The 23,255-nt window shown below is 47.3% G+C and overlaps 2 protein-coding genes across 3 annotated transcripts in view; both read right to left on the reverse strand.

The window, feature by feature from the left end:
* Positions 1-14,543, reverse strand: part of LOC135509901 (transmembrane protein 151B) — a 54,114-nt gene extending 39,571 nt beyond the window's left edge. Inside the window, exon 1 of the mRNA XM_064930728.1 lies at positions 14,034-14,543. Coding sequence (XP_064786800.1) covers positions 14,034-14,105 — 72 coding nt within the window. The 5' untranslated portion in view covers positions 14,106-14,543. The remainder of the gene's footprint in view (positions 1-14,033) is intronic.
* A 6,059-nt stretch (positions 14,544-20,602) lies between these two features.
* The window catches only part of mus81 (MUS81 structure-specific endonuclease subunit), a 32,536-nt gene continuing 29,883 nt past the window's right edge, over positions 20,603-23,255 (reverse strand). For both annotated transcript variants that reach the window (XM_064931031.1, XM_064931030.1), the window contains 2 exons: positions 21,143-21,226; positions 20,603-21,069 (listed from right to left, as the gene is read on the reverse strand). In XM_064931031.1, coding sequence (XP_064787103.1) covers positions 21,003-21,069; positions 21,143-21,226 — 151 coding nt within the window. In that variant the 3' untranslated portion in view covers positions 20,603-21,002. The remainder of the gene's footprint in view (positions 21,070-21,142; positions 21,227-23,255) is intronic.

Genomic DNA, 23,255 nt, shown 5'->3' on the forward strand with positions numbered 1-23,255 from the left:
GGCCAGCGTGAGGGAGAGAGAGGAGGGAGCAGGCAGGCCAGCGTGAGGGAGAGAGAGGAGGGAGCAGGCAGGCCAGCGTGAGTGAGAGAGAGGAGGGAGCAGGCAGGCCTGCGTGAGGGAGAGAGAGGAGGGAGCAGGCAGGCCTGCGTGAGGGAGAGAGAGGAGGGAGCAGGCAGGCCAGCGTGAGTGAGAGAGAGGAGGGAGCAGGCAGGCCAGCGTGAGTGAGAGAGAGGAGGGAGCAGGCAGGCCAGCGTGAGTGAGAGAGAGGAGGGAGCAGGCAGGCCAGCATGAGGGAGAGAGAGGAGGGAGCAGGCAGGCCAGCGTGAGGGAGAGAGAGGAGGGGGCAGGCAGGTCAGTGTGAGAGAGAAGGGTGAGAAGGCAGGTCAGTGTGAGGGAGAGAGAGGAGGGAGCAGGCAGGCCAGCGTGAGGGAGAGAGAAGGGTGAGAAGGCAGGTCAGTGTGAGGGAGAGAGGAGGGGGTAGGCAGGTCAGTGTGAGGGAGAGAGAGGAGGGGGCAGGCAGGTCAGTGTGAGGGAGAGAGAGAGGAGGGGGCAGGCAGGTCAGTGTGAGGAGAGAGAGAGGAGGGGGCAGGCAGGTCAGTGTGAGGAGAGAGAGAGGAGGGGGAAGGCAGGTCAGTGTGAGAGAGAAGGGTGAGAAGGCAGGTCAGTGTGAGGGAGAGAGGAGGGGGTAGGCAGGTCAGTGTGAGGGAGAGAGAGGAGGGGGCAGGCAGGTCAGTGTGAGGAGAGAGAGAGGAGGGGGCAGGCAGGTCAGTGTGAGGAGAGAGAGAGGAGGGGGCAGGCAGGTCAGTGTGAGGAGAGAGAGAGGGAGGGGGCAGGCAGGTCAGTGTGAGGAGAGAGAGAGGAGGGGGCAGGCAGGTCAGGGTGAGGGAGAGAGAGGAGGGGGCAGGCAGGTCAGTGTGAGGGAGAGAGAGGAGGGGGCAGGCAGGTCAGTGTGAGGGAGAGAGAGGAGGGGGCAGGCAGGCCAGCGTGAGGGAGATAGAGAGGAGGGGGCAGGCAGGTCAGGGTGAGGGAGAGAGAGGAGGGGGCAGGCAGGTCAGTGTGAGGGAGAGAGAGGAGGGGGCAGGCAGGTCAGTGTGAGGGAGAGAGAGGAGGGGGCAGGCAGGCCAGCGTGAGGGAGATAGAGAGGAGGGGGTAGGCAGGTCAGTGTGAGGGAGAGAGAGGAGGGGGCAGGCAGGTCAGTGTGAGGGAGAGAGAGAGGACGGGTGCAGGCAGAACATATCGTATGCATTTGTGAGGGAGAGAGAGAGGGAAAGAGAGAGGGAGAAAGAGCGGGAGAAAGAGAGGGAGAAAGAGAGGGAGACAGAGAGAGGGACAGAGAGAGAGAGAGAGAGAGAGAGAGAGAGAGAAAGAGAGAGGGAGAAAGAGAGGGAGAAAGAGAGGGAGAAAGAGAGGGAGACAGAGAGAGAGAGGGACAGAGAGAGAGGGAGAAAGAGAGAGAGAGAGAAAGAGAGAGGGAGAAAGAGAGGGAGAAAGAGAGGGAGAAAGAGAGGGAGAAAGAGAGGGAGAAAGAGAGAAAAGAGAAAAGGGAAAAGAGAAGCCAGTATAAAGACAGATTGTCCTTCCCAGGGAGCCGTACTACTGCCAAAAAAAAACAGCCACTTTTTCCTCTGTTATGATTTGACACTGACTGCACCATGTGAATGTTTCCTGTGTCATCTCCAAACATACTATCTACTATCTCCTCCAAACATACATATCTAGAGGCTACTTGTCAATCTACTTGCCTAGATGATGTCACGGTTGTGTCCACTGACAGTTCGGCTACCGTGTGTTTTCTAGCCTTTCTGTGTGAGGTCATCGGGCAAAATGTTTAGCAGAGAAAAATACAACTGTCAATAAAACCATTAGTTGGCATTTACAACAACAACAACAAAAAGGCCCTAAATGATTGGCAGGAGAAGAGGTTTACTCCCTCTTTTTCACGATCGACAATTGAATCAGCTGGATTCTGATTGGCTGTAATTAGTGGATTCGAAGTGCGTTGGTTGGCGAAACAGGGAGGCGGGAGCGAGAGAGTGGAAAACAGATGGAGCAGGAATAAAATACATCAAGAAACGGAAAACGGACAAAACTGACAGCTGAGAACAATGTTTATTTCTTCAAAAATGTTCAGTTTGCCTCTCTCCCTCTCTTTCCTCTCTCTCTCTCTCTCTCTCTCTCTCTCTCTCTCTCTCTCTTCTCTCTCTCTTTCCTCCCTCTCTCTCTCTTTCCCTTCTCTCTCTCTTTCCTCCTCTCTCTCTTTCTCTCTCTCTCTTTCCTCTCTCTCTCTCTCCTCTCTCTCTTTCCTCTCTCTCTTTCCCTTCTCTCTCTCTTTCCTCCTCTCTCTCTTTCTCTCTCTCTCTTTCCTCTCTCTCTCTCTCCTCTCTCTCTTTCCTCTCTCTCTTTCCCCTCTCTCTCTTTCCCTTCTCTCTCTCTCTCTCTCTCCCCCCTCTCTCTCTCTCTCTCTCTCCCTCCCTCCCCTGTAAAACAATCACTACCCTACACTAGCCTATAATACTGCTGCTAAAGGCTCTCTTCAAACGTGACTAGCCCTCCCCCTTATAATATGTATTTGTCGAGACAGGGGGATCCCCTGAGAAATGTAATTTAGTGAGACGGGGGGGGGGGGGCTGATAGCAGTGGTGTGTGGAAGCCAGGCTTCTCTGTGTGTTTCATAAATGGCCTTCATTTCATTTCACAAGAGGCTGAATGTATCTCACAGGAGAAAGCATCAGAGAAAAAGCAAAACAGCAACCCTCTGTCTCTGTATGTGTAGCCCACCTATCTGATGCTGTCTGGTCAAAAAGAGTATGATATTGTTGCTGCCAGTAGCATTGAATGCAAGGAAATGAAGCCAGCGAGCCTTTGGCCTAACTCGATAAACAAATCATAAAATAATAGCCAATGGGCATTGAACTAAACTGAGAATGGTCCTGGTGCACCAATAAAAACTGTCAAAGGAAGTCAGTTTAGATTTGGCTTCACACCAATCACATCAGATCAAGCCAAAAGTCAGGGGCGACAGGGTAGCCTAGTGGTTAGAGTGTTGGACTAGTAACCGGAAGGTTGCGAGTTCAATCCCCTGAGCTGACAAGGTACAAATCTGTTGTTCTGCCCCTGAACAGGCAGTTAACTGACTTGCCTGGTTAAATAAAGGTAAAATAATAATTAACAGGAAAAAAAAACTCCAATTGTTGCATCTGTTTGTATTGTATTTGCTAGCTAAAATCGTCCCTTTCCTAAATTAGCCATGGACAGAAATAGGGATCTGGACTTGTGGTTTTACTTAATTCTCTGTACTGGCCAATAATGATAACGACGATTCTGATCCAACCATAAATTGCACTTCTGGCCTGAGAGGATGTAGCTAGATGTAACAGGCTAATGTTAACTAGCTGGCTAATCGTTGCCCATGAAAGAAAGTTAAGCTAGCATTTTAGCCAGGTAGCCTAGAACAACAAAAACTAAAAGTGTGTACAGTATGACAGAGTGATAGACCGTTTACAGTATGACAGAGTGATAGACCGTTTACAGTATGACAGAGTGATAGACCGTTTACAGTATGACAGAGTGATAGACCGTTTACGGTATGACAGAGTGATAGACCGTTTACGGTATGACAGAGTGATAGACCGTTTACAGTATGACAGAGTGATAGACCGTTTACAGTATGACAGAGTGATAGACCGTTTACAGTATGACAGAGTGATAGACCGTTTACAGTATGACAGAGTGATAGACCGTTTACAGTATGACAGAGTGATAGACCGTTTACAGTATGACAGAGTGATAGACCGTTTACAGTATGACAGAGTGATAGACCGTTTACAGTATGACAGAGTGAAAGACCGTTTACAGTATGACAGAGTGATAGACCGTTTACAGTATGACAGAGTGATAGACCGTTTACAGTATGACAGAGTGATAGACCGTTTACAGTATGACAGAGTGATAGACCGTTTACAGTATGACAGAGTGATAGACCGTTTACAGTATGACAGAGTGATAGACCGTTTACAGTATGACAGAGTGATAGACCGTTTACGGTATGACAGAGTGATAGACCGTTTACGGTATGACAGAGTGATAGACCGTTTACGGTATGACAGAGTGATAGACCGTTTACGGTATGACAGAGTGATAGACCGTTTACAGTATGACAGAGTGATAGACCGTTTACAGTATGACAGAGTGATAGACCGTTTACGGTATGACAGAGTGATAGACCGTTTACAGTATGACAGAGTGATAGACCGTTTACAGTATGACAGAGTGATAGACCGTGTACAGTATGACAGAGTGATAGACTGTTTAGGCAACATCAAAGAGACGAGGTAATTTGTGTTTCACCTCAAGTTGGGTGAGTCAACCTGTTTTTTCAACTTGCACGCTGACACACACGCGCACGCGCACACACACACACAAATCAGTACCATGGACAGCCACGTCCTAATTACCTTATGTTGGACTCAGTCGTTTCTGGTATCTTTTAGTTGTCCCTGTATTAGACTAATAGGCTACCTGGGGCGGCAGGGTAGCCTAGTGGTTAGAGCGTTGGACTAGTAACCGGAAGGTTGCAAGTTCAAATCCCCGAGCTGACAAGGTACAAATCTGTCGTTCTGCCCCTGAACAGGCAGTTAACCCACTGTTCCTAGGCCGTCATTGAAAATAAGAATTTGTTCTTAACTGACTTGTCTAGTAAAATAAAGGTAAAATAAATAATCCGAGGTGATGAGATGATGTTGAAGTGTGTAAATGTTACTGGACTTAGTGGAGGCAGCTCCTGTTTTCTTTGCGACGTGAGGTAACTAAATCAACAGTTGTTTAGTAGTCTGAAACTGTGGGAAACAGGACCTTGATTGACCATGCTGTAGGTCATGTAACTGGGAAACAGGACCTTGATTGACCATGCTGTAGGTCATGTAACTGTTGGAAACAGGACCTTGATTGACCATGCTGTAGGTCATGTAACTGTTGGAAACAGGACCTTGATTGACCATGCTGTAGGTCATGTAACTGTTGGAAACAGGACCTTGATTGACCATGCTGTAGGTCATGTAACTGGGAAACAGGACCTTGATTGACCATGCTGTAGGTCATGTAACTGTTGGAAACAGGACCTTGATTGACCATGCTGTAGGTCATGTAACTGGGAAACAGGACCTTGATTGACCATGCTGTAGGTCATGTAACTGGGAAACAGGACCTTGATTGACCATGCTGTAGGTCATTTAACTGGGAAACAGGACCTTGATTGACCATGCTGTAGGTCATTTAACTGGGAAACAGGACCTTGATTGACCATGCTGTAGGTCATGTAACTGGGAAACAGGACCTTGATTGACCATGCTGTAGGTCATGTAACTGAGGGAAACAGGACCTTGATTGACCATGCTGTAGGTCATGTAACTGGGAAACAGGACCTTGATTGACCATGCTGTAGGTCATTTAACTGGGAAACAGGACCTTGATTGACCATGCTGTAGGTCATGTAACTGTGGGAAACAGGACCTTGATTGACCATGCTGTAGGTCATGTAACTGTGGGAAACAGGACCTTGATTGACCATGCTGTAGGTCATGTAACTGTGGGAAACAGGACCTTGATTGACCATGCTGTAGGTCATGTAACTGTTGGTTACATGCTAAATGTTTTGTAAACTTCACAGGACAGATGTTGCTCTCCGGGTTTAGTGATGAAACAAAAGTGTGGTTGACTTTATTCTGCCACTGTGTCTTGTTATTGTCTCGGCCTTTAGGCCTGTACAGTAGATCACGGTGTCAAGACACATCAACTAACAGGTTATAGAGAAAACAACGCTACTATCACAACACACAGGCTGTAAGAGGACAGAGAGATGGACGGAGAGAGAGAGATATGGAGGGAGAGATGGAGAGGACATAGAGATGGAGGGAGAGAGAGATGGAGAGAGAAATAGATGGAGGGAGAGATGGAGAGGACAGAGAGATGGAGGGAGAGGACAGAGGGATGGAGGGAGAGGACAGAGAGATGGAGGGAGAGATGGAGAGGACAGAGAGATGGAGAGAGAAAGAGATGGAGGGAGAGAGAGAGATGGAGAGAGAAAGAGATGGAGGGAGAGATGGAGAGGACAGAGAGATGGAGGGAGAGGACAGAGAGATGGAGGGAGAGATGGAGAGGACAGAGAGATGGAGGAAGAGATGGAGAGGACAGAGAGATGGAGGAAGAGAGAGATGGAGAGATGGAGGGAGAGATGGAGAGGACAGAGAGATGGAGGGAGAGAGATATGAGGGAGAGATGGAGAGGACAGAGAGATGAGGGAGGGATGGTGATGACAGAGTGATGGAGGGAGAGAGAGATGCTGGGGACAGAGAGATGGAGGGAGGGATGGAGAGGACAGAGTGATGGAGGGAGAGAGAGATGGAGAGGACAGAGAGATGGAGGGAGAGGACAGAGGTGGAGGGAGGGATGGAGAGGACAGAGTGATGGAGGGAGAGAGAGATGGAGAGAGAAAGATACGAGGGAGAGATGGAGAGGACAGAGAGATGAGGAAGAGAGAGACTGGGAGAGGACAGAGAGACTGAGGGAGGGAGAGATGGTGAGGACAGAGAGACGGGGGAGGGGACAGAGAGATGGAGGGAGGGAGAGATGGTGAGGAGAGAGAGATGGAGGGAAAAATGGAGGCAGAGGACAGAGATGGAGGAAGAGAGAGACAGGGGAGGGGACAGAGAGATGGAGGGAGAGAGAGATGGTGAGGACAGAGAGATGGAGGGGGAGAGATGGTGAGGACAAAGAGATGGAGGGGGAGATGGTGAGAACAGAGAGATGGAGGGAGAGAGAGATGGTGAGGAGAGAGAGATGGAGAGAACAGAGAGAGAGATGGTGAGGAGAGAGATGAGGAAGAGAGAGATGGGGAGAGGACAGAGAGATGGAGGGGAAAATGGAGGGAGAGGACAGAGAGATGGAGGGACAGAGAGATGAAGGAATAGAGAGAAGGTGAGGACAGAGAGATGGAGGGACAGAGAGATGAAGGAATAGAGAGATGGTGAGGACAGAGAGATGGAGGGACAGAGAGATGAAGGAATAGAGAGAAGGTGAGGACAGAGAGATGGAGGGACAGAGAGATGAAGGAATAGAGAGATGGTGAGGACAGAGAGATGAGGGAGAGAGAGATGAAGGAATAGAGAGATGGTGAGGACAGAGAGATGGAGGGACAGAGAGATGAAGGAATAGAGAGATGGTGAGGACAGAGAGATGGAGGGACAGAGAGATGAAGGAATAGAGAGATGGTGAGGACAGAGAGATGGGGGACAGAGAGATGAAGGAATAGAGAGATGGTGAGGACAGAGAGATGGAGGGACAGAGAGATGAAGGAATAGAGAGATGGTGAGGACAGAGAGATGGAGGGACAGAGAGATGAAGGAATAGAGAGATGGTGAGGACAGAGAGATGGGGGACAGAGAGATGAAGGAATAGAGAGATGGTGAGGACAGAGAGATGAAGGAATAGAGAGATGGTGAGGACAGAGAGATGAGGGACAGAGAGATGAAGGAATAGAGAGATGGTGAGGTAGGTAGATGGGGGACAAGGAGATGAAGGAAGAGAGATGGTGAGGTACGTAGATGAGGCAGGGAGCAGCAGTCGTGGCAGGCAGACTGCAATGCAGACATGCAGCAGACTGCACAGGAAATAGAGGGGGAGATGAAGGGAGAGAGAAAGGGAAGGGGAGCAGACATGGCTGAGGATAGAGAATATCAGCCAAAAGAAACTTCCAGGCTGTCGTCTTGAGTAGGACGAGTTCTATATGCTGTGGAATCGGGCAGGCTTCAGCTACCTATTGATAATGTGTTCAGGACAGGCTACAGCTGCCCCCGTGCACAAAGCGAGGGGTCTATACAGAAATGGTTTGTCGAGATCAGTGCGGAAGAACTTGACTGGCTTGCACAGAGCCCTGACCATAACCCTATCGAACACCTTTGGGATGAATTGGAACGGCAACTCCGAGCCAGGTCTAATCGCCTAACATCAGCGCCCGACCTCACTAATACTCTTGAGGCTCAACAGAAACTAGTCCTCACAGCAATGTTCCAACATCTAGTAGAGTGGAGGCTGTTATAGCAACAATGTTCCAACATCTAGTGGAAAGCCTTCCCAGAAGAGTGGAGGCTGTTATAGCAGCAATGTTCCAACATCTAGTGGAAAGCCTTCCCAGGAGAGTGGAGGCTGTTATAGCAGCAATGTTCCAACATCTAGTGGAAAGCCTTCCCAGGAGAGTGGAGGCTGTTATAGCAGCAATGTTCCAACATCTAGTGGAAAGCCTTCCCAGGAGAGTGGAGGCTGTTATAGCAGCAATGTTCCAACATCTAGTGGAAAGCCTTCCCAGGAGAGTGGAGGCTGTTATAGCAGCAATGTTCCAACATCTAGTGGAAAGCCTTCCCAGGAGAGTGGAGGCTGTTATAGCAGCAATGTTCCAACATCTAGTGGAAAGCCTTCCCAGAAGAGTGGAGGCTGTTATAGCAGCAATGTTCCAACATCTAGTGGAAAGCCTTCCCAGGAGAGTGGAGGCTGTTATAGCAGCAATGTTCCAACATCTAGTGGAAAGCCTTCCCAGGAGAGTGGAGGCTGTTATAGCAGCAATGTTCCAACATCTAGTGGAAAGCCTTCCCAGGAGAGTGGAGGCTGTTATAGCAGCAATGTTCCAACATCTAGTGGAAGGCCTTCCCAGGAGAGTGGAGGCTGTTATAGCAGCAATGTTCCAACATCTAGTGGAAAGCCTTCCCAGGAGAGTGGAGGCTGTTATAGCAGCAATGTTCCAACATCTAGTGGAAAGCCTTCCCAGGAGAGTGGAGGCTGTTATAGCAGCAATGTTCCTACATCTAGTGGAAAGCCTTCCCAGGAGAGTGGAGGCTGTTATAGCAGCAATGTTCCAACATCTAGTGGAAAGCCTTCCCAGGAGAGTGGAGGCTGTTATAGCAGCAATGTTCCAACATCTAGTGGAAAGCCTTCCCAGAAGAGTGGAGGCTGTTATAGCAGCAATGTTCCAACATCTAGTGGAAAGCCTTCCCAGGAGAGTGGAGGCTGTTATAGCAGCAATGTTCCAACATCTAGTGGAAAGCCTTCCCAGAAGAGTGGAGGCTGTTATAGCAGCAATGTTCCAACATCTAGTGGAAAGCCTTTCCAGAAGAGTGGAGGCTGTTATAGCAGCAAAGGGGGGACCAACTACATATTAATGCCCATGATTTTGGAACGAGATGTTGGACCAGCAGCCATTTTGTAGTACTATGTAGCATATTATACGGAGAGCCTGTAAGAGTATTTAGACACTTAAAACTAGTTGTTTTGAATGTTTCACTCTTGCTAGTTAATTTTAATCTTGCTTATCGACAACAGGCGGCATGTCCACGCTCAGACATGGTGTAATTTACAGTAGGCCCCTATATGTAGGTCATAACTGTAAATAAGAATGTGTTCTTAACTGACAGGTCAAGTTAAATAAATAAATAAATAAAATAAAGAATAATATATATATATATATATACACACACATATATATATATATATCCGTATGAATGCTATGTCCACATACTTCTGGTCATGTAGTGTATTTTGGGTGAGTTGAAAGAGGGTCGCATTGCTTTTTTACTGCCCTTTTTCCCACACCTTGGTAATGTTTTGTCCCTATTTGGATGTGGTAATGTATTTGGATGTGCTAAATCAAATCAAATTTTATTTGTCACATACACATGGTTAGCAGATGTTAATGCGAGTGTAGCGAAATGCTTGTGCTTCTAGTTCCGACAATGCAGTAATAACCAACAAGTAATCTAACTAACAATTCCTAAACTACTGTCTTATACACAGTGTAAGGGGATAAAGAATATGTACATAAAGATATATGAGTGAGTGATGGTACAGAGCAGCATAGGCAAGATACAGTAGATGGTATCGAGTACAGTATATACATATGAGATGAGTATGTAAACAAAGTGGCATAGTTAAAGTGGCTAGTGATACATGTATTACATAAGGATGCAGTAGATGATATAGAGTACAGTATATACGTATGCATATGAGATGAATAATGTAGGGTAAGTAACATTATATAAGGTAGCATTGTTTAAAGTGGCTAGTGATATATTTACAACATTTCCCATCAATTCCCATTATTAAAGTGGCTGGAGTTGAGTCAGTGTCAGTGTGTTGGCAGCAGCCACTCAATGTTAGTGGTGGCTGTTTAACAGTCTGATGGCCTTGAGATAGAAGCTGTTTTTCAGTCTCTCGGTCCCAGCTTTGATGCACCTGTACTGACCTCGCCTTCTGGATGATAGCGGGGTGAACAGGCAGTGGCTCGGGTGGTTGATGTCCTTGATGATCTTTATGGCCTTCCTGTAACATCGGGTGGTGTAGGTGTCCTGGAGGGCAGGTAGTTTGCCCCGGTGATGCGTTGTGCAGACCTCACTACCCTCTGGAGAGCCTTACGGTTGAGGGCGGAGCAGTTGCCATACCAGGCGGTGATACAGCCCGCCAGGATGCTCTCGATTGTGCATCTGTAGAAGTTTGTGAGTGCTTTTGATGACAAGCCGAATTTCTTCAGCCTCCTGAGGTTGAAGAGGCGCTGCTGCGCCTTCTTCACGATGCTGTCTGTGTGAGTGGACCAATTCAGTTTGTCTGTGATGTGTATGCCGAGGAACTTAAAACTTGCTACTCTCTCCACTACTGTTCCATCGATGTGGATAGGGGGTGTTCCCTCTGCTGTTTCCTGAAGTCCACAATCATCTCCTTAGTTTTGTTGACGTTGAGTGTGAGGTTATTTTCCTGACACCACACTCCGAGGGCCCTCACCTCCTCCCTGTAGGCCGTCTCGTCGTTGTTGGTAATCAAGCCTAACACTGTTGTGTCGTCCGCAAACTTGATGATTGAGTTGGAGGCGTGCGTGGCCACGCAGTCGTGGGTGAACAGGGAGTACAGGAGAGGGCTCAGAACGCACCCTTGTGGGGCCCCAGTGTTGAGGATCAGCGGGGAGGAGATGTTGTTACCTACCCTCACCACCTGGGGGCGGCCCGTCAGGAAGTCCAGTACCCAGTTGCACAGGGCGGGGTCGAGACCCAGGGTCTCGAGCTTGATGACGAGCTTGGAGGGTACTATGGTGTTGAATGCCGAGCTGTAGTCGATGAACAGCATTCTCACATAGGTATTCCTCTTGTCCAGGTGGGTTAGGGCAGTGTGGTTGAGATTGCATCGTCTGTGGACCTATTTGGATGGTAAGCAATTTGGAGTGGGTCTAGGGTGTCAGGTAGGGTGGAGGTGATATGGTCCTTGACTAGTCTCTCAAAGCACTTCATGATGACGGAAGTGAGTGCTACGGGGCGGTAGTCGTTTAGCTCAGTTACCTTAGCTTTCTTGGGAACAGGAACAATGGTGGCCCTCTTGAAGCATGTGGGAACAGCAGACTGGTATAGGGATTGATTGAATATGTCCGTAAACACACCAGCCAGCTGGTCTGCGCATGCTCTGAGGGCGCGGCTGGGGATGCCGTCTGGGCCTGCAGCCTTGCGAGGGTTAACACGTTTAAATGTTTTACTCACCTCGGCTGCAGTGAAGGAGAGACCGCATGTTTCCATTGCAGGCAGTGTCAGTGGCACTGTATTGTCCTCAAAGCGGGCAAAAAAGTTATTTAGTCTGCCTGGGAGCAAGACATCCTGGTCCGTGACTGGGCTGGATTTCTTCCTGTAGTCCGTGATTGACTGTAGACCCTGCCACATGCCTCTTGTGTCTGAGCCGTTGAATTGGGATTCTACTTTGTCTCTGTACTGACGCTTAGCTTGTTTGATAGCCTTATGAAGGGAATAGCTGCACTGTTTGTATTCAGTCATGTTACCAGACACCTTGCCCTGATTGAAAGCAGTGGTTTGTGCTTTCAGTTTCACGCGAATGCTGCCATCAATCCACGGTTTCTGGTTAGGGAATGTTTTAATCGTTGCTATGGGAACGACATCTCCAACGCACGTTCTAATGAACTCGCACACCGAATCAGCGTATTCGTCAATGTTGTTATCTGACGCAGTACGAAACATGTCCCAGTCCATGTGATGGAAGCAGTCTTGGAGTTTGGAGTCAGCTTGGTCGGACCAGCGTTGGACAGACCTCAGCGTGGGAGCTTCTTTTTTTAGTTTTTGTCTGTAGGCAGGTATCAGCAAAATGGAGTCGTGGTCAGCTTTTCCGAAAGGGGGGCGGGGCAGGGCCTTATATGCGTCGTGGAAGTTAGAGTAACAGTGATCCAAGGTTTTTCCACCCCTGGTTGCGCAATCGATATGCTGATAAAATTTAGGGAGTCTTGTTTTCAGATTAGCCTTGTTAAAATCCCCAGCAACAATGAATGCAGCCTCCGGATAAATGGTTTCCAGTTTGCAAAGAGTTAAATAAAGTTCGTTCAGAGCCATCGATGTGTCTGCTTGGGGGGGATATATACGGCTGTGATTATAATCGAAGAGAATTCTCTTGGTAGATAATGCGGTCTACATTTGATTGTGTGGAATTCTAAATCAGGTGAACAGAAGGATTTGAGTTCCTGTATGTTTCTTTCATCGCACCATGCCTCGTTAGCCATAAGGCATACACCCCCACCCCTCTTCTTACCAGAAAGGTGTTTGTTTCTGTCGGCGCGATGTGTGGAGAAACCCGTTGGCTGCACCGCTTCGGATAGCGTCTCTCCAGTGAGCCATGTTTCCGTGAAGCACAGAACGTTACAGTCTCTGATGTCCCTCTGGAATGCTACCCTTGCTCGGATTTCATCAACCTTGTTGTCAAGAGACTGGACATTGGCAAGAAGAATGCTAGGAAGTGGGGCACGATGTGCCCGTCTCCGTAGTCTGACCAGAAGACCGCCTCGTTTCCCTCTTTTTCGGAGTCATTTTTTTGGGTCGCTGCATGCGATCCATTCCGTTGTCCTGTTTGTAAGGCAGAACACAGGATCCGCGTCGCAAAAAACATATTCTTGGTCGTACTGATGGTGAGTTGACGCTGATCTTATATACAGTAGTTCTTCTCGACTGTATGTAATGAAACCTAAGATGACCTGGGGTACTAATGTAAGAAATAACACGTAAAAAAACTGCATAGTTTCCTAGGAACGCGAAGCAAGGCGGCCATCTCTGTCGGCGCCGGAAGTACTAATGTTGCTATAAGGCAACATTAGTTTCCCCTTTGACAAAACACATCTTGTTGATTTTTTTTAAATGCTAATGTTTAAAAAAACCATAATTGAATGACCCAATAATGTATGTTGATGCTACTGTAACGGATGTGAAATGGCTAGCGAGTTAACGGTGTTCGGGTATGGGCGAGGGTCTAAAGTTATACTGTTACACTACTACTATGTGCAATATTCAATTGTGTTTCCATATGATAACAATAGCCTAATATATTTAATATGCCATAAACTATTTAATATATATATATATATATATTTAACAGTTTCCCTCAATTAATTCTAATTAACTTAATAAATATGACACACCCTTCGTTGTTGTCATTGGTTACGCTAATTGCATTGTTTCGTGTAAATAACCTGGTTAAAGCATTCATGACATCACCCCGAAGCAGGCACAGTGATGCAGAAACGTTGGTGTTTTTTTTACCCAATAAATGACTGGGAGTTTATATATAGAGCGTACGACTGTGTTGCTTTTTATAGCTTCTAGTTTATTCCCCGTTAGTCAGCACCTCAACATAAAATACGTTTCTCTGGGTGTGCGCCAGCTCATGTTTTTTATAGGACTATAGACCTACCGTGCCTTTAAATTGGCAATTCCTTTCTAGGCTAAAAGTGTTGAGTAGGCCAAGGCATGCGTCTTCAGTCACATCTACGGTAAAACTTGCACCATCACCCATAACAACAAGGCCACGGGGAGCAAAGGTGTCAAATCTATAAAAATGAAAAAGGCGCGTCTGATCTATTGATGGACCTTAAAGACAATTAGGATAAACGCGCGTGTCCCCCCATGTAGCCTATACACGCAGCCAGTCAGTCATCCAGTCACACCGCAGTGTTCCCCTACCTCCTCTCTCCCTGATCCGTCTTCTAAAGTCTCCTCTCCTGTCTCCGGTGGTACTGGCACCTCCGTCTGCATTGTATCTTTCCTCTTCCACCCTGACACGTGTTCTCCCGTTCGCCCTACGGTTAACGGTGCCAGGGATGGGGACCCACCCCAGCAGTGGCGGCCCTGGCCAGAGGCTGGGACCACCTCCTCGGCACTGCGGGAGTCACCCCATCCGTCGCCGGTCGAGATCCGGTTTCACTGTAGTGATGACAGTACAGCCTGCGGCAAATGCGCATAATCCACGCCGACTGAAAGTCGTCTCTGTCGGGATCAAAAGAGTTCATTCACCCGGTGCCTCTCGGTTCATCTTCACGCCTTCCATGGTTTGATTAATTCACCTTTCCCATACAAACATAGCATAGATTAGACAAAACCCAGATTTCTTCCGTTAATAAAGATTTTATCAACGTCTGTTCGTAAGCCCTGTGCGCTTCAGTGCTTGGCCATGATAACGCGAAGCTTCTAGGCTTCGTTCTAGGCGCAGGTGGGGCGGTGTGAGTGCATACGCTCGAGATGACTAATGCTGAGTTCATGTGCTAGTCGGAATTAGAAAACTCTGAAATGTCCAACTTGCTAACTGGTTGTAGGTATACACGTGCCGCGTTCATCCGGTTAGCAAGTCGAACATTTCCGAGTGTCCTAGTTCCGACTCGCACATGAACGCGGCATTAGCCAACAGTTACGGTTTCGTTCAGAGTGAGCACGAGGGGCAGGCACGAGAGCGCTGATGTGAAAGATGGATGGGGAGGAGGAGGTTTTTCCGAAGGCAGACAGCGATCTCGGTAAAAGGCAAAACCAGGAACAACCGATTCCTTTTCTATGGTAAACTGTTTATGAATTTAAATTTTTTTAAATAACGATAAAACCATCTGTAGTAGTTATATTATTTCTATTTGTCTCCTTAAACTAGAAGGTTTCACCTACTCATCCTTCTGTATGCCCACTGACGTCACCCACCACCTGAGCATATAGCCTACATACATTAGAGATGCGCAGGTCAGCTGTTTGTTCACCTGGTCAAGCAGCATTTGCAAATAACAACATTCTCAACCGCATAATTATATGTGATCAAGTGAACATCTGAGACATGCAAATAGCCTACCGAAAAGTCGGGAAAATCATAAGCAGAAACATAGGACTATCTAAAAAAAAGAAAAGAGATCGCTGATGGGTTATTAACAATTGTGGGTGAGGGTGACCAAACAGCTGACCCATGCAGCACTAATCCACCACAGGAGGTTGGTGGCATCGTAATTAGGGAGGACAGGCTCATGGTAATGGAGTGGAATGCTATCAAATACATCAAAACACGTGTAATCCGCGCAGTATTTCATGACCCTAAAACCGTCAACCACAGCTTTGGACTGCAGTAATGAGCATAACTAATATAAATCAACAACATATACAGTAAGTTAGATCTACAGACAACTTACACTGAGTATAACAAACATTAAGAACACCTTGCTAATAGGTGTTCTAGAACACACCTCCCCCTTGTCCTCAGTTCGTTGTGGCATGGACTCGACAAGGTGTCAAAAGTGTTCCACAGGAATGCTGGCCCATATTGCTTCCCACAGTTGTGTCAAGTTGGCTGAATGGCCTGTCGTGGAGGGACACTTGAAGCCAATGTTGCATTAATAATTCTTTATTATCAGCAAGCTGGAGAGGTTCCAGCAAGCGTAATGCACCATGGTAGACGTCGGTCAGAGGGAAGAGGAAGTCCCATTTGTTCTCTTATATACGGCTATACAAACAAGTCACCATGATTTACATTATTCATCATTAACTCTGGTTCCTGCATGTGACTGACCAACACCTCACAAGGTTTCTTCTCTCAAAGCTGAAAACTTGAAACTGAGATACCCCTTTCGGTTCTCAAAACAATGTTCTGGGCGTACTGACAAATTGCTTATACTTATAGTGAGGATCCCTCCAAGGCATGATCAGTCACTTGCATGAATCCAGTGAAATTAGTCGGCAGAAAAGCAACTGTGTACAATCTGATACATACAAACATAACATGTTCCCTCACAGTCCTTTGGGTGGTGGACCATTCTAGATACACACCGGAAACTGTTGAGGATGAAAAACCCAGTAGTGTTGCAGTTCTTGACACAAACCGGTGTGCCTGTTAACTACTACCCTACCTTCTGAATAGCACACATCCATGTCTCAAGGATTAAAAGTCCTCCTTTAACCTGGCTATGCAGTGATTGTTTACATTTACAATGTTTAAAAACATTGGAGTAAAACAAGCTTATATTTTGGGTTCTCGTGGAGTGTGACAGCTGAACTAAGCTCATGAGGCATTTCTAAGTTATATTCTTCAAGAATCAATGAATATAAAAACAAATATATAATTTATAATAAATCCAAAAATGGATGTAGCAACTACAGATTGCCCCTTTAAGTCTATTAAAAGTGTGCGAGTTTGAGCCATTAGGCCTACGGATGTTTCACTTGTATTCCATAGGCTGGGATCTGCAATATGCAGCTGTTGCAAGATCGCATTTTTCACTGGCTGTCCACTGATTTGAAAAACAATGAATGATAAGCAGCTTAAACTTCTTGAATTCAACCATTATTGGCTTCAAATACACATTTAGATTTGTGAACCACGGCCGTCCAGAATCACCACAATCCGTAAGGCGCAAATAGATAAATGAGAGAGCAGCAGGGTGATTCACATCAATGCGCTGTGTAGATATCAATAAGAAGTGACATCCATATCGCCGTAGACGACACCTCTGACGTCATCCTTCACCTCCAAGCGTTTATTCAAGGTGGATCATCTTTGGATGCCGACAGCAGTCTCACCATTGGACGACATAACTTGGGACTGTAGCCTACAAAATAATATCCCTGCTCTTTTCCCACAATCCATCAAACACATTTGATGTGTCATCATAGTGGTCTCTGATTGGTGGTCATCATTTGGTGTGTCATCATAGTGGTCTCTGAATTATGATCAGACTCGCTCACATTTAACAAATGTAAACGTGCTCCTTTTTCAATGCTGATTTGAATGTCATTCAAAAAAAAATATATATTTTTTTTTTATTCACACAAACATCCTTTTTGAATGGAAAAGTAATCAAGTTTTTTCAAAAGTATCTAATCTGATTACAATATGTTCTTTCTGGTAATGTACCGGAATCCCTTACATGTTACTGTCATCAGTTACTCCTCAACCCTGCTGGCATATTACATCATTTCTGAAACAATTAAAGTATTGTCCCTGTACACCAAGTCAGAACCGTAAGATAAATAAAGGGGGCATATAAGGGGACAGTTAAAGCTCTTACAATATTCAATGATGACATTTCTCTAAAACTGGTTATAGGCTACATGTGCACCACCAAGTCAGAACAGTAGGTGAAATTAAGAGGTGAAAATAGACCAAATTACCAGGGTGAGGCACATGGGCTACTAACAGCTTACTACACAACATACACTTATTATTACTTTCTTAGCTACAGTATACATATCTCCTTGACATATTACATCATTTATGCACCAGTATACAATACATTTTTGGATTCACCCTGCTGTGCTCACTTGAACAGGAAGGTGGCGCGGCGATCCTTCATGGGCAAATTCTGTCATCAAACTTTGACATCAAAGTCTGTCATTCTCTGGCTTTATGCTGCTTTCAAGACAACTGGGAACTCGGGGGGGAGAGACAAGGTTGAATCAAGACGTCAGTGATCTTCAGGTCGTAGCCCTAGAAAGAGTCCCGAGTTCCCGACTTGTGATTCTGAGTTGGATGACCATTTGACAAAGTATTTTCTCAGTCGGCGCTCATTTGTTCCCTGATGTCTTGAACTCACATTTCCCAGTTTCCAGTTGTTTTGAACACGGCACAAATCATGATTCATTGACAGCATGGCCAATGTTGAGTGTTTATCATTTTAAGCTTGGAAAAGAGACCCTTAAACCCAGACTTGGGACCACACAGCTACTCTACTGAATAGCAGGATAAATGTAGTGATTGCTTTGCAATTTTTGCAGTTAGCCACTGATTCCTTCCAAACCACTCATTGTTGGATTTGCGATTTCCAGTTTTGTAATTTTTATTTATTTACCTTTATTTAACTAGGCAAGTCAGTTAAGAACAAATTCTTATTTTCAATGACAGCCTAGGAACAGTGGGTTAACTGCATATTCAGGGGCAGAACGACAGATTTGTACCTTGTCAGCTCGGGGGTTTGAACTTGCAAAACCTTTTGGTTTACTAGTCCAAACGCTCTAACCACTAGGCTACCCTGCTGTTTATGTTCTATGGCCGATGAGCACCGATACATTTTTATCTATAATTTCTCTTCATATGACAAGGTTTGAAAAGGATTTGACAGGAGATTGTCGACGTGATTCATGATGATTGTCTCGCTTGCTAGCTAAGATTTAGAAAGTATGTCGTTGACATGATCAGGCCAATCAAAGATACGGTAGATATCACGTGATCTGATGTCATTTTATCTGTGAACAATGACCTTGTGCCTTCTTGGATGGGCACTTCTTAATGGAACTGCTATTGCAGCACCCAATGGGTTTGAATTTTCAAACTCTCCCCATAGATTTTGCGGTGACGTAGTGTCCTCATGAGTGACAGAACACTGGGCCAATCACAGCGCAACTAGAGAACATGAACCAACCCCTACGCTCCGTATTTTCCTCTGGCTGTCCCACCACCACAGAAAGCAGCTGAGCGAGACTGAAACACCTGTATTTCAGAGCTGCCTTACTCAAGAAAACAAAACTAAAAAAAGAGACCATGGTTTGTATGCGGCTTTAGTACATTGTTGACATTCTCTGCAAACTGATATGTGACACACGCATCAACGTCAAAATAACATAAAAACAAACATTTTTTCAGCTTAAAAGGCAGGGTTCAAAACAGAATGACCTGTCGCCACTGTCCCTCCTCTTCATCAGTACTGACTGAACCTGTCCCTCCTCTTCATCAGTACTGAACCCGTCTCCTCTTCATCAGCACTGACTGAACCTGTCCCTCCTCTTCATCAGCACTGACTGAACCCGTCCCTCTTCATCAGCACTGACTGAACCCGTCCCTCCTCTTCATCAGCACTGACTGAACCCGTCCCTCCTCTTCATCAGCACTGACTGAACCCGTCCCTCCTCTTCATCAGCACTGACTGAACCCGTCCCTCCTCTTCATCAGCACTGACTGAACCCGTCCCTCCTCTTCATCAGCACTGACTGAACCCGTCCCTCCTCTTCACCAGCACTGACTGAACCCGTCCCTCCTCTTCATCAGCACTGACTGAACCCGTCCCTCTTCATCAGCACTGACTGAACCTGTCCCCCCTCTTCATCAGCACTGACTGAACCCGTCCCTCTTCATCAGCACTGACTGAACCCGTCCCTCTTCATCAGCACTGACTGAACCCGTCCCTCTTCATCAGCACTGACTGAACCCGTCCCTCTTCATCAGCACTGACTGAACCCGTCCCTCTTCATCAGCACTGACTGAACCCGTCCCTCTTCATCAGCACTGACTGAACCCGTCCCTCTTCATCAGCACTGACTGAACCTGTCCCCCCTCTTCATCAGCACTGACTGAACCCGTCCCTCTTCATCAGCACTGACTGAACCCGTCCCTCTTCATCAGCACTGACTGAACCCGTCCCTCTTCATCAGCACTGACTGAACCTGTCCCTCCTCTTCGCCAGCACTGACAACCTGTCCCTCCTCTTCACCAGCACTGACAACCTGTCCCTCCTCTTCACCAGCACTGACAACCTGTCCCTCCTCTTCACCAGCACTGACAACCTGTCCCTCCTCTTCATCAGCACTGACTGAACCCGTCCCTCTTCATCAACACTGACTGAACCCGTCCCTCTTCATCAGCACTGACTGAACCCGTCCCTCTTCATCAGCACTGACTGAACCCGTCCCTCTTCATCAGCACTGACTGAACCCGTCCCTCTTCATCAGCACTGACTGAACCCGTCCCTCCTCTTCGCCAGCACTGACTGAACCTGTCCCTCCTCTTCATCAGCACTGACTGAACCCGTCCCTCTTCATCAGCACTGACTGAACCCGTCCCTCTTCATCAACACTGACTGAACCCATCCCTCTTCATCAGCACTGACTGAACCCGTCCCTCTTCATCAGCACTGACTGAACCCGTCCCTCTTCATCAGCACTGACTGAACCCGTCCCTCCTCATCAGCACTGACTGAACCCGTCCCTCCTCTTCATCAGCACTGACTGAACCCGTCCCTCCTCTTCATCAGCACTGACTGAACCTGTCCCTCTTCATCAGCACTGACTGAAGTGGATTTAACAAGTGACATCAGTAAGGGATCATAGCTTTCACCTGGATTCACCAGGTCAGGCTCATGTGAAAGAGCAGGTGTTCCTACTGTATTGTACACTCAGTATATTAGGGCCGTTTTAAGCAGAGAATGCTTTAATGTGATAAACTGGAACAGCTCTGGGAGTTATGGGTAATAAATGCATTTATAACAGTGACGACAACAACAAAGAATATTTCTCCAAACTAGAGCCAAGACTTTAATTCATTCTTAAACATAATTTCTGGAACTTTTTAAAATAATACTTTATTTTTATCCTTTATTTTACTAGGCAAGTCAGTTAAGAAAAAATTATTATTTTCAATGAAGGCCTAGGATCAGTGGGTTAACGGCCGTGTTCAGGGGCAGAACGACAGATTTGTACCTTGTCAGCTCGGTGATTCGATCACGCAACCTTTCGGTTACAAGTCCAACGCACTAACCACTAGGCTACCTGCTGCCGCACTTGACTAGAAAATAGTAGAAAAATCACAACAATAGCAGCATTTACATATAGGTTTACATTGGAAGGGAATGACTTAAACACTACGTTGTATATATGTGTGTGTGTGTTGTGGTGTGTGAGTGTGAGCGAGAGTGTGTGTGTCTATGACAGTGCTCCTTTCGTACAGTAGAGCTGGTAAACTGTGCGACTCAAAGCTGGACCCAAGTTCCTGAAATGCAAACAGAACCAACAATAAGCAGTCCATTAAATCAACGTCTGCAGTTCTTTTCATTCCTTCTCACCTTTTCAGTTTTCCATATCGGATGGAGGAGAGTAGTTTCTCTCTTTCTGTGTCGCTGGGGCACTGCTCATACGCTTTCAACAGACTGGAGGGATGAGAGGAGAGGGATGAGAGAGAGAGAGGAGAGGGAGATGAGAGAGAGAGAGAGGAGAAGGAGATGAGAGAGGAGAGAAGGATGAGAGAGAGAGGAGAGAGGGATGAGAGAGAGAGGAGAGAGGGAGAGAGAGAGAGAGGAGAGAGGGATGAGAGAGAGAGGAGAGAGGGATGAGAGAGAGAGGAGAGAGGGAGAGAGAGAGAGAGGAGAGAGGGAGAGAGAGAGAGGAGAGAGGGAGAGAGAGAGAGGAGAGAGGGAGAGAGAGAGGAGAGAGGGATGAGAGAGAGAGGAGAGAGGGATGAGAGAGAGAGGAGAGAGGGATGAGAGAGAGAGGAGAGAGAGAGAGAGATGAAAGGAGAGAGATAAAGGACTTGCTGGTATGCCATCTCTAGTCAACAAGAACACAAGTATAGCCCATCCAACTACCTCATCCCCAAATTGTTATTTATTTTTTGCTCCTTTGCACCCCAGTATCTCTACCTGCACATTCATCTTCTGCACATCTATCACTCCAGTGTTTAATTGTTAAATTGTAATTACTTCGCCACTACGGCCTATTTATTGCTTTACCTCTCTAATCTTACCTCATTTGCACAAACTGTATATAGACTTTATTGTGTTATTGACTGTACGCTTGTTTATTCCATGTGTAACTCTGCTGCTGTTGCTGTTTGTGTCGCACTGCTTGGCTTTATCTTCACCAGGTCGCAGTTGTAAATGAGAACTTGTTCTCAACTGGCCTACCTGGTTAAATAAAGGTGAAATAAATAAAAAATTGAAAGTAGCCAGCCCTCTCTCACCTACGTCAACGGAGAGACCAGCCCTCTCTCACCTACGTCAACGGAGAGACCAGCCCTCTCTCACCTACGTCAACGGAGAGACCAGCCCTCTCTCACCTACGTCAACGGAGGGACCAGCCCTCTCTCACCTACGTCAACGGAGAGACCAGCCCTCTCTCACCTACGTCAACGGAGAGACCAGCCCTCTCTCACCTACGTCAACGGAGAGACCAGCCCTCTCTCACCTACGTCAACGGAGAGACCAGCCCTCTCTCAACTGTCAACGGAGAGACCAGCCCTCTCTCACCTACGTCAACGGAGAGACCAGCCCTCTCTCACCTACGTCAACGGAGAGACCAGCCCTCTCTCAACTGTCAACGGAGAGACCAGCCCTCTCTCACCTACGTCAACGGAGAGACCAGCCCTCTCTCACCTACGTCAACGGAGAGACCAGCCCTCTCTCACCTACGTCAACGGAGAGACCAGCCCTCTCTCACCTACGTCAACGGAGAGACCAGCCCTCTCTCACCTACGTCAACGGAGAGACCAGCCCTCTCTCACCTACGTCAACGGAGAGACCAGCCCTCTCTCACCTACGTCAACGGAGAGACCAGCCCTCTCTCACCTACGTCAACGGAGAGACCAGCCCTCTCTCACCTACGTCAACGGAGAGACCAGCCCTCTCTCACCTACGTCAACGGAGAGACCAGCCCTCTCTCACCTACGTCAACGGAGACCAGCCCTCTCTCACCTACGTCAACGGAGAGACCAGCCCTCTCTCACCTACGTCAACGGAGAGACCAGCCCTCTCACACCTACGTCAACGGAGAGACCAGCCCTCTCACACCTACGTCAACGGAGAGACCAGCCCTCTCTCACCTACGTCAACGGAGAGACCAGCCCTCTCTCACCTACGTCAACGGAGAGACCAGCCCTCTCTCACCTACGTCAACGGAGAGACCAGCCCTCTCTCACCTACGTCAACGGAGAGACCAGCCCTCTCTCACCTACGTCAACGGAGAGACCAGCCCTCTCACACCTACGTCAACGGAGAGACCAGCCCTCTCTCACCTACGTCAACGGAGGAACCAGCCCTCTCTCATCTACGTCAACGGAGAGACCAGCCCTCTCTCATCTACGTCAACGGAGAGACCAGCCCTCTAACTCCTAGACAAGACAAATGCTTCTAGAAAGAAACAACCTAAAAAGAGCTCTATACTTCACTACTTTTGACCAGGACC

Source organism: Oncorhynchus masou, chromosome 23 (genome assembly GCF_036934945.1).
Source record: "Oncorhynchus masou masou isolate Uvic2021 chromosome 23, UVic_Omas_1.1, whole genome shotgun sequence".
In the NCBI taxonomy this organism is placed as follows: domain Eukaryota; kingdom Metazoa; phylum Chordata; class Actinopteri; order Salmoniformes; family Salmonidae; genus Oncorhynchus; species Oncorhynchus masou.